This window comes from Notothenia rossii (assembly GCF_949606895.1).
Source record: "Notothenia rossii genome assembly, chromosome: 2".
Taxonomy (NCBI): Eukaryota; Metazoa; Chordata; class Actinopteri; order Perciformes; family Nototheniidae; genus Notothenia; species Notothenia rossii.
The window spans coordinates 38,550,333-38,564,867 of NC_136904.1; the positions used below are offsets into that span (position 1 = coordinate 38,550,333).

Here is a 14,535-nt window from a genome sequence, read left to right on the forward strand (position 1 = left end):
TACTACTTTAGTTTTTGGTTGATTTAACTGCAATGCTAATGAGTTTATCTGCTTAAATGTAATGCAGTTTTCACCCCAGACATCTTATACAATTTAACAACAAATACTGCCCAATATGTTTCTTGTTTTATTGAAGATACAACTTTATGAACCAAAAACACTGAGATCCAACTCAAGCATCTTTAATAAAAACAGATGAGTCTCAATAAAAACAATTTTGGGAACAAGAATAATGCATCAGAAGACAATCATCCAACAATCCAACCATCCAACGATCCAATCTAACAAAAGTAAAAATAAATCTCCATGAATTCAAGGCTTCATGGGGTGTGTAACTGATAGAAAATAAGTCCCTTTTTTGGGTGAACTACTCCTTTAAGACAGTACCAACACATGATGTCATCAAAATGGAACATTTGTACCAGAAAGCTTTTTTTAATAGCCTTGCCTTGTTCTTTCTTACCATCTCACTGTGGGCAGTTAATCATACTACCATAATACTTGATGTGTTATCTATTATTTAATGCATCCTATTTAGGCAATCATCAATACTCAAATATATTTTGCATTGCAAGTTATAGAAATTTAAGTCGACATTTAAGTTTTCATTTTGATGACATCTTAAACAAACGTGTTGGCATTCAACAATGTGCAGCCAGTTACAAATAGAGCAATTAACTAAAGAATAAAAAAAATGCATCAAAACATGTGCAATTCTAAATAATGCATCGCAAATAAGATTAAGTAAACACTGAAGTTTCACACAGTGTGGATAAAACCTCAGTGCAACAAATCCACACTGTGTGTGTTACTGTCCCCCAAATAAATACACACCGTGTGTGTTACTGTCCCCCCCAAATAAATACACACCGTGTGTGTTACTGTCCCCCCCAAATAAATCCACACCGTGTGTTATGTGTCCCAAATACACTGTGTGTTACTGTGTTCCAAATACACTGTGTCGCTATACCCAAAATCCACAGTGTAAATATCCCAACAAATCCACAGTGTGTGCCCTTCCAAAGTGGCATGTAAACCTGCACAAGTCATTAAATTGTCAAATGCAGTACACAATCTACAGGATGTCTAACCAAAATAACAAAATATAGAGTCCATTTCTCATACCAAGTTCACATTTTGTTTGTTCAGTTGAACTTGCATTTTCTACTTGAGTATCAATATTTACACTCTGCCTTAAGCTTACACGGGCTTCCTCAAGAGTCTGTATCTCAAGCCATGTAACAATACACAATATTGCTGTGTGCAGTTCTCCAACAATCAAACTTAAATGGGAGTCCATTTCTCAGTCCATGACTCCTCCAATGTCCATCAAGTTCAGGGTCAATGCTTAAACTCTGCTTTAAGCTTACATGGTCTTCCTCAAGAGTTTGTTTCTCAAGCCATGAACCAAAGCAGTGCAATGGCCTCCACCAATGTCCATGAGCACCTTCTGAATGACTTCAAATGTGTACCTTATGCCTTTGGGATAGTCGATGTTGAGTGCGTAGAGCAGACCCATCAGCAGTGACACAGCTGTTGGAAAATCACTGACTGATGGAAAGATGATTTCTTCCTCGATGACCACTGCGAAACTGACAGTATCATCCCCGTCTGCCACTATGAGGATGCCCAGCATCATTCCTCTTGTCATGTCCTCCTCAGCATCTGTGGCCTAAACAAAGTGGAAAACGTGATAAAATAAACCTTTATTGATTCTGTTGTTGTGGCCACAACAGCATTAAGCATGAAACACACCAGTGGTTCCTAAAATTTTTATCTTAAGACACACTCCCGGGGACCCAAACTAATGAAAATAGCTGACCTACAATCTCACAACACTTCACAAAAAAAAAAAAAAAAAAGAGTATGAGCTGTTGAGTACTTAAAAACCTAATTTTTTAAGGGCTTTATTAAAAAAAAAAAAAAAAAAAAATCCCACCCAGTGTGAAATGAGCGGTGCTTTCGATGAGTTCATTTATACTCCTAAGCTTGGACACTGCCATCGAGGCCATGCTGGTACGGACATACACACAAAGCCACATGTTGGAGCGGTTAGCGCTCAAAAATGAAGTAAATATTTTGAGGAAAATTGGAAACAAAGAAAGGGCCTTTTACTCATGATTGGTCCCAACCCACTGTTTAGGTCCTAAAATACAGGATACGTACAAGTAAGGGTAAGAATGGGGGCCTGATCTGCACTGACGGAAAATATAAATATAAAATAAAATATACCTGAACTTTCTTGTAAAAGTTGGACGAAACCTCTTTGAGGTAGTGGGGGATCCCCATCAACACAACGGTCCTTTTCCATTGGTTGGAACACTAAAAATAATAGACAATACACAACCAATGGAACAGCTTCAGTCAGATAACATCAGAATAGAGTATTTAACAGTAAATAAATGATAAGTGTGTGTGAGTGTGAGTGAGAGCTGCAGACAAAATTGGAAAACTATAAAATTGAAGCTGATAAAGCGGTTCTTTCTCCTAATTGGATGACACCATTGACCCGTGTGAAAGTTTATAAAGAGCTGGAGAGACAGGGACTGGGAGAAGCCTGTTACTGAACCAACGCTATAGTAACATTTACTATAAGAACTTTTTTTAACAGAAAAACAGTGTAAAATATCACGTAAGCATACTTACATCACTATCCAGTGTTGTCAACAGCTTCTTCAGCTCCACCACACCAGGCTTGGCTTTGTAGATATCAATGAACCTCTGCAGATACTTGTCAAGACCAGCGAAGAGGCAGCCTTTCAGGTCAACAGTGGTGAGGCGAGCAAACTCTGCTTCAATCTAGTAGGCATAAAAGAAGCAAAGAACAAGCCGAGGGATTGGCTGTAAATTCAATATCACTGATATACTGTATGTATATAACTGTATAATCTTCATGACAGCAGACATTAGCCATTGTGTACAACATATCTTTCTATTCTTAATCAGCCTCCAATCTGATCTTCCTCAATCACATTTGAAATAGAGAAGTACTTTACCTGACGTTCAGAGAACAGTGCTGGCCATTTATCTTTGATGTCAGCCACAGGTGGCTCATCCTCTAAGATTTCCTTTCTCCGCAAAGAGAAGGTGCTGGTCATCATCGCTTGAATTTGCTTCCAATCAACCTTCCTCTTCTTCATTTCTGTGAGCATTGCTGTCCTTTCTTCGTCAAGGGAGTGTTTTGTTTTTCCTTCCGGGATGTCTGGCAAGAAGTTGACTTCTGATTTTCTAGCCCTCTTAAGAGTTCTTTTCCCAGATGTGCTGGATGACCGTGAGTTGAGTGAGTTGATCTTGAGCTCTGGGCATCCAGCCTCTCGGAGCTTTTGTCTGAAGTTACCCATTTTAAACTTTAATCTAAACGTCCAACAGTGCCATCCAGCGACAGACCCTGGTTCCCTCAGACATGGATGTTTTTTGATGAGCGCTTGCGCCACCAAAGCATATTCCTCATGTTGTGGGTATGGGCTATAGGCATAAACCGCTTCTGCTATTTTTTCCAAAATGTCTGATTTCATGCATTTGGAGATATCAAGAAGGGTTCCATCCTTCTGGAAGGCTTCATTTCCTTCCCTTAACCTTAGCTCTGTATCAAACGCAAAAGTAGCGATCTGAAATGACTGAGGCAGGTGACGACTGCAGGTGGACTGGACTCGACTGGGGCTCGACTCAGGGGTTGTGGTTAAGCTTGCAGTGTCCAACGTTGAGTCTGTATGATAATAAAGTTCTTCTGTATGAACTTGGAGTTCTTCAAGAGGATGACTGTACACTTTTAAAGTCACTTTATCTTTAGGGAGATCTGACATGTTACTCAAGTTGCAAAGCTCGTTATTGAACATTGAATCTTGAAATTGTACCCTCAAAACTCCTTCCAATCCAAGCTTGTTTTTGAGGATCAAGTGCAGGTCATCAACCGTGTCGGGCATGTTCTCAATGGTGACCCTCCGAATGTCCTCTTCGGTTAGGATGACACGCAGCAACATGGTGAATCTAAAAAGAACAAAACAAATATACATTTTCTTATAAACAAGGCAAAGTAATGATCACATGTCATAGTAGAACCCCGACCTAGTAAGTAATTTAACCACATGAGGCCTATATCCCAATATTGGGAACATTCTGTGTAAATTACAGATCTACAAGCTCACTATGTCTGACATGTTGTGAGCTTGTAGATCTGCTATTTTCGGTGAAGAGATTTAGTGTAGATGGGAAAAGGACGGGGCTTCAGTCAACTAAGTATGGGGTTTTGCTGTAGGAGAGTGCAATGCAAGGCGTTGTGGCCTTGCCGTAGACTATCAATTTAAGATTTTGTTTAAACCCTGTTAAGATGTAAAGAAGGTTATTTTTTATTATTTAAAAACAATGGTAGTAAAATAATGAACTATATAAAAGTATAGAACATAAGGTAGAGTTGTTAATGAAACTAAGGCCTATAAGACAATTATTATTACTTAAATTATCCTGAAAATAAGCAAAAGGATTACCTCAGTGTAGCAGGAATGCCTTGGGAGAAATCAGGAGTCTGCCTTGCACCACGTAGGCTGTCAGGGGGACGTAGTGGTTCAGCTCTGCAGGGTCGACCACAACCAGTTGGGAATCCTCAGCACTGCAAACTTCATAACATCTATAGTGGTCCAGGTAACAACCAGAGAAAGGTTGAAGAACAACGAATGCCTTGTTGTCCACTATCACAATGTACAGGACTTGGCAGAAATCAGGGAGTCCACTTGTGCTTCCAAATGATACAAACATCCCCTTTACATATTTTGTTCCATGTATTAAGGCTGTTGTGGCAAGTGATATAGTGGTCAGATGACTGAATTTGTGCTGAATAGCTAGTTTGACTGGGAGGGGCACATTTTCAAGGGAATTGTGTGTTGTCCTCTCTACTTCTACTGCTGGCTTGAACAGGCAAGGCATGTCAAAATGGTATGCCAACATAAGCTGGTGTCTGTTGGCCAGAGACAACACAATGTTCTTGAAGTTATTAATATCACGAACAGCTTTCTTGAAAAAACTGTGTTTTGCTTCGAAGCGAAATGTCCAGAAGTCAACCACAGGTCCAAAGCAACGAATCAGATGGGGATAATGCTCTAGAAAATGATGTTTGGGTTTGAGTTTCACATCAGGAAATACATCTGTTAAAAGTTTCCTATGTTCAAAGATCTTTGCTTCTAGGTAACAGATGCTTTCATCTGTAAAAGCGGACGATGCCAAGATTTCAACAATGTCTTTCAGTTCCAGAATCAGAGACCATGCATCATCATTTTCAGGGACATCATCACCAATAATTAATGGCAACAACCTTAACAGAGTCCAATTCTCGTGGCCATTTCCTCCTATGGTTCCAGACAAATGAAAATTTACAGGAATTTTTTGAGGACAATTGGTTTTGTCAGAGTACTTATAAGGGAAGTACTGTATGGCAGTATTTAAATTATCTAATGTGAAATATTTCCTGTCAATGAATTTTTTCAAACACAAACACAGCTCAAAGGGTACAATGCCTTCAAATAGGTCGTGCAAAAAGTCAGGTGGAAACCCTGTTATACAATGAAAGTATTGTAGCTCATTTAGAACACATTCACGTTTTACACCATTTACACTTTTCAAATTTGTGTTTTCTTTAAGCTCAGACAGGTTCAGGTTATGTGACTCTATCGTTCTCAATACAAATGACCCACTTCTTACAGAACAAGTTTGAATATCTTTTCGACTTGCAAGGCAAAATCTGCAAAACTTGTCCACATTAAAGGACTCCTGAAAGCCAGCAAATGAATGTGCCCCCAAATTATCTGATGAAATGTATAGCACTGTGCCTCTGACACTGGTTCCTAACCTGTCGATGTAAATTCCTTCCTTTTCAAGCAACTGTAGGTCTCTCAGCAGTGGTTGAACAATTGGACCATAACCACATTTTTTAATATCTTGACTTTTGCATAGGGCAGCCAGATATATAGTAGACAATGATGATCTGTCTCTTACAGGCAAATTGCCAATTATCCAATAGATTGCACACAGCTTATGTTTCTTTCTTGAGGTGCCTAAAGGGTTACAGATCTCAAAGTCATCAATATACAAGCCCAAAGAAATACTTAGATCTTCACCATTAACAAGTGGATTTTCTTTACAGTACGATGCATCAAAAAAAGACTTATACTGGCCAGATGGTGATTTTCGGTTTTCTTCCAAAACTCTGTCAATTACATCACCCCTATTCAATAACGCTTGAAGAACACGCAAGATTGGCACATAAACAAATGTTTTTTTTGATGAAAAATCTAAAACATATTCAACTGGGTTGATTAAACTGAAGTTTTCTTTGAAAAAAGATGACCTCCTTTTGTCAGTTGACAAAGACCCACCCTCTGAAAGACAGCTAAAATGATTTGCCTGGCACAAGGTATCCTTTACTAAATTTATAGTGTTTTCATCAATGGTACATCCATTCTGCCTTAATGCTTTATCAAGAGTATTTTTGTTTACCTCACTCAATAAAACACCAATATCCCTAAATTCTGTAACTATTTGCTGAACTGCAGTCTTTGAGACATGTAAAACAGTTTCCAATCGCAGAAGTAAAGACGCAAGTCTTGCTTGAACTTTATCAGAGGTATCCTCCTGCTCATTTACAATCTCATCCTCAGAACATTCTGCATCACTGACATCTGAAACCACTTGATCAGCCACAAGTTCCACGCCTAAATGTGTTTGAGTAATAAGCTCAGATTTCAAGTCTTGTAGTGTGGCATTGTTGTGAAAACGACTTTTATGCGAAGTAAAGGTAGTGTAATTTCTTGTTTCGTGAGAACAGTGATTAAAAGGGCAGGTAACTGTCTCTTTGTTTCTAAGATGTTTCCCAAGATGACCAAAGTACTGTTTTATAGTCACTGGATAATTGATGTCACACAATTGACAGTTAATTTTAAGGTTTAACCCTCCAACAGGTCCATGATGTGAAAGTCCATGTTCTCTTAAATGCTTATTAAGGGATTCCTGTGTTCGGAAAACTAGCGGACAGTCACTGTAGATACAGGGCAAAGGGCAATTTCTTCCATGATGTCCATGAATGGCTCTATAATGTTCAATTATTCTTTTGCGATTTCCTGAGTAATAGGTACAAAACTTACAAATCCACCGCATTCACGTTTGGATCTTGATCATGTACACCTGGAAAAAGAAAAGTAAGAAAGAATTAGGACAGAGATATTACATGGTAGTTTAATAAGCATGTTATATTTTCCTCAAAGCTATATATATTAGTGCTGTCAAACGATTAAAATATTTAATCGCGATTAATCGCATGAATGTCATAGTTAACTCACAATTAATCGCAATTAATCACACACTTTTATCTATTCTAAATGTCCCTTGATTTATTTTTGTCCCATTATTTTTTTTCATTTTAATGCTCTTATGAACATGGAAAAGTGGATTGGCTTGCTTTATGCACATGTTTCTTTTATTAGAAGCAACATGCAAACAGGGCAGTACAAAATACAATTATAAAGTTAAACCATGGCTTAATATTTCCTTTTTCTAAAGTTTGCTGTGAACATAGCAGTCAGAAAACGTATTTCAGAAACAATGAACAGTAACAGTTAGGTAACCAATAAAACTGAAAGCTGAAAGCAAAGAAGTTGTAGGCTTAAGCCTACAACTTCTTTGCTTTCAGCCAGCTACTCAAACAGACAAGCCTGTTGACATTTTCAGACAACAGTGAAGCTCGCTTCTTTTGCACAACATGCCCAGACACTGAAAACAACCTCTCAGAAGGTAGTGATGTTGCCGGTGCTGCTAAGTACTTGCGTGCAAGGCGGGCCATTTCTCTGAATCTTTTTATCATCCATTTCGTCGTATCGCGCTCGCCACTCACTCGAACCGTAACGTTAGCCTACTACTATTGGCCGGCTGCCAAACGGCGTGCCTATTGTCTTGTTTCCAGTCTAGCTAGATCCGGTGTGGTGTTGTAGTTTTTCTAACGTTACTAGTTGTTGCAACCAATTGCAACAGCATGTGAAAAAAACTACACACACAAATATATGTGTATATATATATGTGTATAATAAGTAAAAATTAAACGCATCCTATTAACTGTTGTCCGAAAAATTCTCCACCATGGTTTACTCATAGCCTATTTAGTGCACGTGCAACTCATTTTAACTATAGCAATTAAAAGTTTGAAGAACACAATTTTTTAATGAAATAAAAAAGACATTCTCAATACGCACACCAAACTGGGCAGGGGGTAATTTAAATTAAAAAGTCTGGGAAACAAACTAATCAACAAGTCAAACAGGAGGGAATGGCTGCGCTGTTTGCTAGCAGCTAGCTAACTCGGGCTGCTAAGCTGTTAGCTATTCCCACTGTGAATTTCACCAAAAGTTTTGCTGTTCCGTTTTCAATAAACGGGCAACACGGACGATAATGTAACCAATTAAAAAACGTAAAACATGTCTTAAATATTACTTGTAAGCTATCAATATAACATTTACACTCACCTTGTTAAAATACGATGTATATTCAGTCTCTGGCGTTGTTCCATCCACCGAACAATGCGCGCGCTTAGCAGGGAAGGACGCAAAACGTGCTACACAGCGTACAGCGTGATGACGCACAAGTCTATAACTTTTGTGCATTTGTCAACTCAACTAGACTCAACTTGATTTATCTTGTTAACATAACAAAGGGTCTTAATTGAGTCAACTTCCATGTGGTTGAGACGTTATCAATTAATTATTTTAAGTTAAAATGACTTTTTGCACAAATCTGTGTTGTATTGACAAGTAAAAATGAGTCATGATAACTAAAGAGCAACATTGGGTTTTACAGTGGTAGGGCATAATGTTCTAACAATGTTTTCAAAAACATTTTAAGAAGGTTATCACCAAACATTTTAAGAATGTTTTTAGAGAGCGTTATCCTACCTTTCAGAAGAACATTCTGGGAACCAAACAAAAACTTCTTGCTGAAAACGTTTTAAGAATAGGAGGGCCGAATGTTCTAACAATGTTATCACCAAACATTTTAAGAATGTTTTTAGAGAACGTTATCCTACCTTTCAGAAGAACGTTCTGGGAACCAAACAAAAACTTCCCGCTGAAAACCTTCCTAGAACAATGTCTGTAACATTCTCAGAATGTTTTTAGAACCAAAGATTTCTAGCTGGGAGGTCACATAAATATGTATTCAAATTCTTATGACAAACCATCCAATGGTTGTTGAGAGATAGGGGATAGGGGACCGCTGAAGTCACTGGGAGTCATTTCTGAGAAGAATGAATGTCTTTACAAAACTGTATCTCATAGTTGTTAGAATATTTCAATCAAGGCCCACATCTACACAAACTATGCCTGTCTATGCATTATATCATTGCATGTCAAAGTAAATAGAAAAATGTAGAGCTGTCCCTCATTTATTGGAATGCTGAAATGTAATTACAATTCATGCTGAAGGTCACATATATGCAAAAATAAAACATCGAATGGTTATAGAAAAACAAACAGGTGGTTGCTCTTAAGGAAAAGTCAGGAAGGTCATTAGGAATAATTATCTGAGAATCATGAATGTCTACACAAATTGCAACAGTATGGTTAAAATATGTCATCCACTGCCCAAATCTAAGTGAAGTATCAGTGGCTGGCAGACACATACTATCACGGTCTATGCATTATGTCATTGCATTTCAAAGTAAATAGAAAATGTAAATCTGTTCCTCTTGTCTATTCCTATTTCTTTCACTAAGTGTAATTTGATGTCCCACTATGACCAAGATTAAATGCCTGTCCCTAATATATTGGCATGCATCTGTCAGTGTGTGGTCTTTGTCATGCATTCAATCTTAATATGGCTGACATGTTCAGTGTCACAGCTAATTACAGAAGTAATGCATCGGCCCATTAGTAGCTGCATCAACAGCCCTAGACTAATTTCTACCATAACTAGTTGGGACAATTGCGTTGGCCTTTAAATATGCATGTCATTCTCCAAAGATACTTCACTTTTATTTTTTTAAATGTCATCATTATGATATGATGTGTTACTTCCCTCTAATAATATCTATCCAGTGTTTTAGGATTTTTGTTGGCAGTTAGGAGACAAGTTTCGATTGAGAGAATGGAACGTTCCAAAGATAGTTCAGTCAGACAACTCACGTGTTTCTTTAACATGTTTATTAGAAGCAGCATATAGTTAAGTTTGGCGACTAGGCTCGGGCATCATCACTCCATAGATATACATAGCACGATGAGTGATGATCGAATAACTAACCCCAAAGCCTACAGGTGGAAGCTAGGGTGGAAGCTGGGGTGGTGGTGGGGCAGGCAAGCAGCAGCGACGTAGAGGTAGCTGCGGCAATAGCAGCAGCAAGCAATGCATGGAGAGGCAGGTTAAATAGAGCGGCATATCAAGGAGACTCGGTTTGGTTGGTTGCAGAGTGGCAAGGGGCGTTATGTGTGAATGCAGCATAAGTGCTCGAGTTGACTGCCTGAACTAGCTCGCAGGCTTCGCCCCATTTCAGTCAGACAACTCACGTGTTTCTTTAACATGTTTATTAGAAGCAGCATATAGTTAAGTTTGGCGACTATAGCTCGGGCATCATCAATCCATATATATACATAGCACGATGAGTGATGATCGAATAACTAACCCCCAAAACTGCGTGGAGATTAGATACTATCCCCCAAAACTGCGTAGCCCGAGCCTGACGCTGGTGATGTAAATCTGATAAGTAGAGGGCCTGGCGAGCTGCCATGTGGCCATTCCCCCTAAGCACAGCGGCTTTAAGGGGAATATACTACTAGTGAGACTGCTATGTGTAGGCCTGAGGAATAGCCCAGAGCCGATTCTTCCCCGAGCACAGCGGCTTTGAGAGGAATATACTACCTATATACACACTACCTAGTGAAACTGCTATGTGAAGGCCCGGGAACAGCCCAGGAACAGCCAGAAAAGCCACCCCCCTTAAGCACCGCGGCTTTGAGGGGAATATACTACTTATATATGCTACCTAATGAAACTGCTATGTGAAGGCCCGGGAACAGCCCGAAAAGCCATCCCCCTTAAGCACCACGGCTTTAAGGAGAATATACTACCTAGTGACTGCTATGTGAAGGCCCGGGAACAGCCCGAAAAGCCATCCCCCTTAAGCACCGCGGCTTTAAGGAGAATATACTACCTAGTGACTGCTATGTGAAGGCCCGGGAACAGCCCGAAAAGCCATCCCCCTTAAGCACCGCGGCTTTAAGGAGAATATACTACCTAGAGACTGCTATGTGAAGGCCGGGAACAGCCCGAAAGCCATCCCCCTTAAGCACCGCGGCTTTGAGGGGAATATACTACCTAGAGCGACTGCTATGTGTAGGCCTGGAAGTGACCAGTGCCGACCCCCCCCCCCCCAGCACCACGGCTTTGAGGGGAATATACTACCTATCAGACTGCTGTGTCTAGGTCTTTGAGGTAGCGACAATGAGCTTTCCCCCCCCCCAAGCATGCAGCTATGAGGGGAATATACTATAATGAAAAAAATATATAATCTAACCCAGCAACCACCTGGTATGCTATAACAGAATTCTACAGATATAAATCTTTGAACGTTTACTCATCATCGAGTAGTGCAAGAGTTCATGGTTGTTTGTGCTGAAAGGATCGCATTCCTGTGAGGCATGATATAGCACTGGTGGGCAGAAGATGAACGACGGCCCAGGATACTCAGGGTTGAGGTAGGTGGATATAGAGCTGCGGTTGTGGCTGTGCAGATTCTTAAACAGTGGGAATAGCGATCTGGGGGCAGATCGCAGCTTAGGCAGAGGTAACGCAGCTTGGAGGAGAACCCTCGTCGTTGGGTTTGAAGCCATCGAATAAACATGGGTGCCGACCCATGTGTCGGAGGGCAATGGTGCGAGAAGTTCAGCATGGAAGATAAAGGACAAAGAAAACAGTGTTAGTTTTAGCAATGATTATTCGGGGTTCCTTGACTCCCCAAACAGAACTGTCAGACATTGAATGTTTCAAAACAGTGTGTATATTTGATCTCCAAAGTTAATTCAGTAACGGTACGTCCACACAGCAGCTTTGAAAAAATCTTGAAAATCTTGGAGCTGGGCATGTCTGAGAGCTTGGGGATTTTTCGCGAGTAACGCGACCAACAACCAATCACATGAATCTCCCGCCCCCGGCATACAAAGCAAAATACACCGGGGATTTTATGCGAGCAATATATATATATATATATATATATTAGGCTTGGGCGGTATGACGGTATTATGGTATACCAGGGTATTTCGAATACCGTCGGTATGATTTTCAATACCGTGACGTCACAGACTGTGCGCCAAATCACAGATGCGTTTCATTCTATTACACTGACACGGAGTTTTGATAGGGACGACATTGGTTGTAATGCACAGCACGCGCCAGCAGAGGGCAGGGGAGGGCAGTCCGTCTTTCCCGCTCTCAGAGCTCAGCACAGAGCTGAGCTGAGCAAGATGGCGGCATTTTTTTGCCGGCCCCGAACTCGGACAACTAGTAAAAAAGAAAAATGCCTCTGCGCCTGTTCGGGACTATTTTGGGTTTACTCGTCGCCAGTGATTTCATCCAGCACAACGAGAGACAGAGGAACTTCTTGGGGAATGTTTAAGACGGGGTGAGTGAGTGTTGACATTTTTTAATCCTATGCAACTGGTTGATGGTTTTGTAGTGGAGGTCGGACGGTTTTAAAAACGAAAGCATTAACGTGCTAAACATTCACGCGAGTAATCCAATGAACAAATGGAAATAAGGTTTTTAACACATGCACGGAATAATATTGCCAAACTAGTTAGTGAATATTGCAAACTTTATTCAATAAGTCAAGTATTTACTCCCGGAAAATGTTTATGTATGATGATATATTGTTAACTTAGCTCACAATGGAAACAACGTCGGACATCTACAAACGCGTCCTGTATCCGATCTCAAAATGTGCCATTTGCACAATGTGTCATGTATGCAGCCCTTGTTTTGCACTTGCGCGCATGTCGCGGCACTTTGCGAGCGTCTACCGGCTCGGGCTGCATTTTACACCGAACATATAATATACCGTTCGAAACATCTATTTGCCGCCGAACGCCACCTCGCTCAAGTCGACCCAAGTCATACCGTCATATACCGTATACCACGGTATGATGTCAGCAAGGTATGACGGTATGAAAAAAATGATACCGCCCAAGCCTAATATATATATATATATATATATATATAAACTCCCCAAACAGGCGAAAACCTACCAGTTTCACCCACTGTCTCTGCCACCTCCCTCCATGCCTGGTTCCTCCGGTGTGTATCCCGGTAAATAGTTCTGGTCGTAAAGAACCGGGTGATTTGCTACCATAATTTCTCGTTTGGAATATGAGGAAATGAACTGCGGTCTGGCTCTCCCAGCTTGCACGCGGTTTGATTGGCTACTATGGCTAGCGCTTGTACTGTCAGATTTGCATAAACGGGATTTGATTGGCTGATGCTTCCAGCTCAGCTTCAAAAGCTGAACATTGCTCAACTTTTGAATCCTGAAAATCCTGGACGTACCGTAAGGGTGAGATTATGTTGAGGATTAAAAGGTGAGAGGTCTGTGTATATTCACCACCTGAGAAACCAATACAAAGCTGTAACAACTGCATCTGACGTTTATCGATGTATAGTGAAACCCCTTTGTCTGAACTTATACATTAACCTTTGCACAGGTGCAAAGTTAAGAGGCAGTCTTTATCATTGCGTGGAGGACGTGCCTTCTTAAGGCCCTTGAGGAGCAAATAAATTAACTCTCGCGTGGCTTAATACTTAGCACTTGAAGATTGCAGGATTTGAATGAAAATATAATTAATTCATGAACTATTATATCTATTGCATAAGTACACAGAGGAGGTTGGGACAGAAGAAGATAAAGTACCAAGCTGAATTGTATGCTTTGAATCATGCTCTTGGTTGGAGGCAGAATATGGGAAATCCTTGAGGGGCTTGACATGTAGATCCAGAGTCATTTGCTTGAACGAAGGGCATGGCAAGCTGGTGGGGCAAACCACTCATTGTGAAATCCCCCGAACCAGCAGAAGGCACAGCATTTGTAAGTAACTAGAGAGGATCTGAAGACACCACAAGGTCATTATAAAAGAATGAGCATGACATTCCACTTGTCGCAGAGGGGCTAAGGACCAAAGATCTGAGCAATAACCATCTCTAAGGTTGCATTCATGCAGAATAGTCCGCATCTTCACACCAGACGCAAGTGTATTGTATCGTTCATTTGCAGAAGGTTGGGTTTGCGTTACCCAGGCAACCTCAAACAGACTATGAACTGTAAACTAAAGTCATTGTACGGAGATGCTTTTTCAAAATTGGCGTGACATTAAGCGGATAAAATGCAGATCCCAGCAATTTCTACAGTAGCCTGCATCATGTAGCATTGGCTTGCTATTTTCATGCTGCTGTTAATCTGGAGAGTGCATCAACAGACTCTGCGGCCGGCGCATCGGATTATAAATCAGACAACGTGCATTAAAA

At 40.4% G+C, this 14,535-nt stretch overlaps 1 protein-coding gene across 3 annotated transcripts; it reads right to left on the reverse strand.

The window, feature by feature from the left end:
- Positions 1–264: 264 nt before the first annotated feature.
- LOC307028338 (sterile alpha motif domain-containing protein 3-like) lies at positions 265–8,792 on the reverse strand. 3 transcript variants are annotated; one of them, XM_079663271.1, is made up of 7 exons: positions 8,502–8,792; positions 7,131–7,170; positions 4,485–4,624; positions 3,855–3,987; positions 2,647–2,799; positions 2,233–2,322; positions 266–1,672 (listed from the first exon to the last, which is right to left on the reverse strand). In XM_079663271.1, the coding sequence occupies exons 4-7, from the start codon at positions 3,978–3,980 to the stop codon at positions 1,367–1,369; spliced, it is 675 nt and encodes a 224-aa protein (XP_079519397.1). In that variant the 5' UTR covers positions 3,981–3,987; positions 4,485–4,624; positions 7,131–7,170; positions 8,502–8,792; the 3' UTR covers positions 266–1,366. The 3 variants fall into 3 exon arrangements, with proteins under 3 accessions (XP_079519396.1, XP_079519397.1, XP_079519398.1); XM_079663272.1 differs by lacking the exon at positions 8,502–8,792 and having other exon boundaries at positions 7,131–7,309; XM_079663270.1 differs by lacking the exons at positions 3,855–3,987; positions 4,485–4,624; positions 7,131–7,170; positions 8,502–8,792 and adding an exon at positions 2,997–3,828 and having other exon boundaries at positions 265–1,672.
- Between the last annotated feature and the right edge of the window lie 5,743 nt (positions 8,793–14,535).